Source organism: Chaetura pelagica, unplaced genomic scaffold, assembly GCF_000747805.2.
Source record: "Chaetura pelagica isolate M959 unplaced genomic scaffold, ChaPel_1.0 scaffold963, whole genome shotgun sequence".
Classification (NCBI taxonomy): domain Eukaryota; kingdom Metazoa; phylum Chordata; class Aves; order Apodiformes; family Apodidae; genus Chaetura; species Chaetura pelagica.
The window spans coordinates 230,769-233,778 of NW_009952705.1; the positions used below are offsets into that span (position 1 = coordinate 230,769).

General features: G+C 49.3%; 1 protein-coding gene across 1 annotated transcript in view; it reads left to right on the plus strand.

The window, feature by feature from the left end:
* The first annotated feature begins 1,087 nt into the window (after nucleotides 1-1,087).
* The window catches only part of VAT1 (vesicle amine transport 1), a 9,423-nt gene continuing 7,500 nt past the window's right edge, over nucleotides 1,088-3,010 (plus strand). Inside the window, exon 1 of the mRNA XM_009994173.1 lies at nucleotides 1,088-1,195. Within this exon, the coding sequence (XP_009992475.1) occupies nucleotides 1,088-1,195 (108 nt within the window). The remainder of the gene's footprint in view (nucleotides 1,196-3,010) is intronic.

The window sequence follows — 3,010 nt, forward strand, 5'->3', positions numbered from 1 at the left end:
TGGATGCTCCCTGCTGACCTGCTCAGCTGAGATGGTTTCTCCAGCAGCGGGAGCGGTGTCCACCCCCTTAATGTTTAAAATCACTCCTAAAAATGGAATATTTTCAGTTTTGCGGTTCTTTTACCAGTGGAGACGGGGGATTGTAGGGAGGGCAGGGAATGAGCATAAGTGAACCCTTGACATTTCAGTTTCTTTTCCACTTAATTTCAAACATGAATTGCACTGAACTCAATTTGGAAAAAACAGCTTTCTTTATACAGCTTTCTTTATAGAGTATTCCTTTAAGCAGGCTGAATACAGTGAGGCAACATCCTATAGGTGGCATGTGCCTGGGCTGTGTTGGGACCCTCCTTTCCCCCAGGTGGCTGGAGGCTGGTGGGAAGGTCCCTGCTGTGGTCTGGGGCTTCCCATGAGGGCTGGTCCAGCAGGCTGGGCATAGGTGAGGGTCTCAGGCCCTGCTGTGGTTCAGTACCATGCTTGCTGCTCTTTGTAAAGCAGCTTTGTGCCTGAGGTGACACAGGGGACCAAGGAGCAGCTGGCACAAGGTGGGCAGCGCCAGGGGCCCTGAGCAGCCACAGAGTTTTCAGTGGTGCAGAAAAAACATCTCCCATTGCACCATACACTCTCTGCTACCCAGTGCTGCATGTCCTATTGTTACCTGTTCCCTGAAAGCCACAGTGAGCACACAGAGGGGAAGTCTGTATGTTTTCAGCAATGTAAGACATACTAACCAAATAGTTTGCTTCTAATGGTGGCACAGCATGTGGATGTGATAAGCCTGTAATTTTGGGACTACAATTGTCAGTGAATTATTGATGCTGTGGTGGAAAGTTGAAATTAAGAAGAAGATTCTCATTTCACAAGGAGCACAGTAGAGATGGTTCCTGCTGCTGGAGGAGGACATGGTGTGATACTGTTCTACACACATCTGGAAACTGGTCTTGCAACAGCTTGTGCTGCTTCCTCAGCCAGTTCTGTTGGGGTTTGTGCAGGGGAAGGTGCGGAAGCTGCCTCAGCCCAGCTAGGGCAGTGTTCTTAGTAGGAAAGATACCCTGTGCTGGGAGGTTTTCTTTAGTCTGCTGTCACCATGAGGAGTGAAATGACATTCACTGAGCAGAAGTTACCACTTGACAATCACCTCCACTGTGTCTTTGATCAGAACAGCAGTGCAGGGAACTGTGGCTGTGAGTGGCAGGTATGTCTCAGGGGTTGTGTCAGATCTCTTCCACTCACTGCTCTACCTGTCAAATCTAAATGTAATTTACTGTGGTACAGGCACGATGTCATCCGGGAGTTACAGCATTACTGGTATGTGTGATGCAGCTGGGAGGCTCCTGATGCAGACCTGCCACTATGCAAATATACCTCTACCTAATTTGTTTTAGAGCTGCACAGAGCTGGAGCAGTCTAGCAGGAGTGTGATTTCCAAATTCCACTGTCTACACCTGCTATTGTCTGAGCCTTTGTGAGTCATCCCCGTATCTCAGGTATCTACAAGTTCTCCCAGCCTGTTTCATCCAACACAAGAGTCTTGACAACTGTGAAAATAAATAATTGAAAAGACAAATGCTAGAAATCCTCCTAGGAAGAGCAACAGGAGACAAAGGATATCCTTTGACTGCTTCTTCCTAATGTTGGCTGCGACAGATAACCAGGTATCAGGAAGGCACTACTCTGTTTCTCAGAGCTGAGCAACAGCAAACAAAGTTGTGAAGTAACTATTCAAGCTGGACTGTGGTCCTGCCGTGCAACTGGACACAAGCCTCCTCCTTGTTCCTGTTTCAGCCATCCAAACACCCATAAATATGCCACACGGCAGAGCCAGATGATGAGCAGTCTGCTCCAGGCCTCTGCCCTCCTGGCTGCTTTCCTGCCTTTGTGCTCTGCTTCCTGAGCAGCCCCAGCCTGCCCGGCTCACACGGCTGCAGGACCAGCCCAGCCTGGAGTGCAGCCCCGCAGGACAAGGCCACATTCACGCAGAACTTTTGCTGGCCTCGGTCAGCAGACTGCAACGGTGTAATGAGCTGGGCTGCTGCCGCAAACAAACCCTCTGGAAACGCTGCCGGCTGCTAATCCGCGGGCGGGCCGGAGCCTCCCCCCGAGCGCTGTCAGCGGTGCTGGGAGTGCCCTGCCCTACTCAGGATTGTACTGGGTTTTGCTTGGCTTGGGAATTCTGGAACACTGAAGTGTCACAGAAACTTCCCCAGTACATGTTTTGATTATCCTTCAGGGGTTTTTTGCTTTCTTTTTTGGGGTGGATGCTTTTCTTTTTCAGGGCCTCTTTGACTTGTGTGTTTGAGCCATCACCCTGAAACGGCTGCAGGTTATGAGGGACAGACATGTTGAGCAGCCAACGGACACACCAGGCTGCATTCTTCACATCCAGAGCTGCACTGAATCCACTGCACTGAGTCCTGATGACAAATGTGATGCACAAGAGCTGGACATAGATCTGAGTAGTAAACTCATTCTGAGGGTTGGTGTCTGCTGGCAAATGCTTCACAAGCAGGAAGAGGGGTTCTTTCTATGGAGACTTAAAAAATCTGCCTGGATGCATTCCTGTGTGGCCTGCCCTAGGTGATCCTGCTTTGGCAGGGGGGTTGGACTAGATAATCTCTAGGGGTCCCTTCCAGCCCCTAACATTCTATGATTCTGTGAGTCTATGACCTCTACATAGCCTGCCTTATTTATTTGCCTTTAGCTACAGAACTGAAGATCTACTCCTCCCTCTTGTCTGCAAGCCAGTCCGTGCCTCATCTCTGCTACATGCAGCCATTCAAGAGCTATGAGCAGAGAGATGTTTATTAAACCTCCCTGAAAGTGACATCAGTTACTTGCAATAAATTGTACAAATAACTCAGCCAGATGACACTCCAGCAGAACAGCCGTTCCAAACATGTCTCCAGAGAAGATGCAAACAGTTTGTTTGCTCGAAAGGAACCATTTAAGGAAAGAAAGGGAAAAAAAAAAAGGTATTGCGGAGAGGAGGGGCAGTAGGTGCAGGACAGTG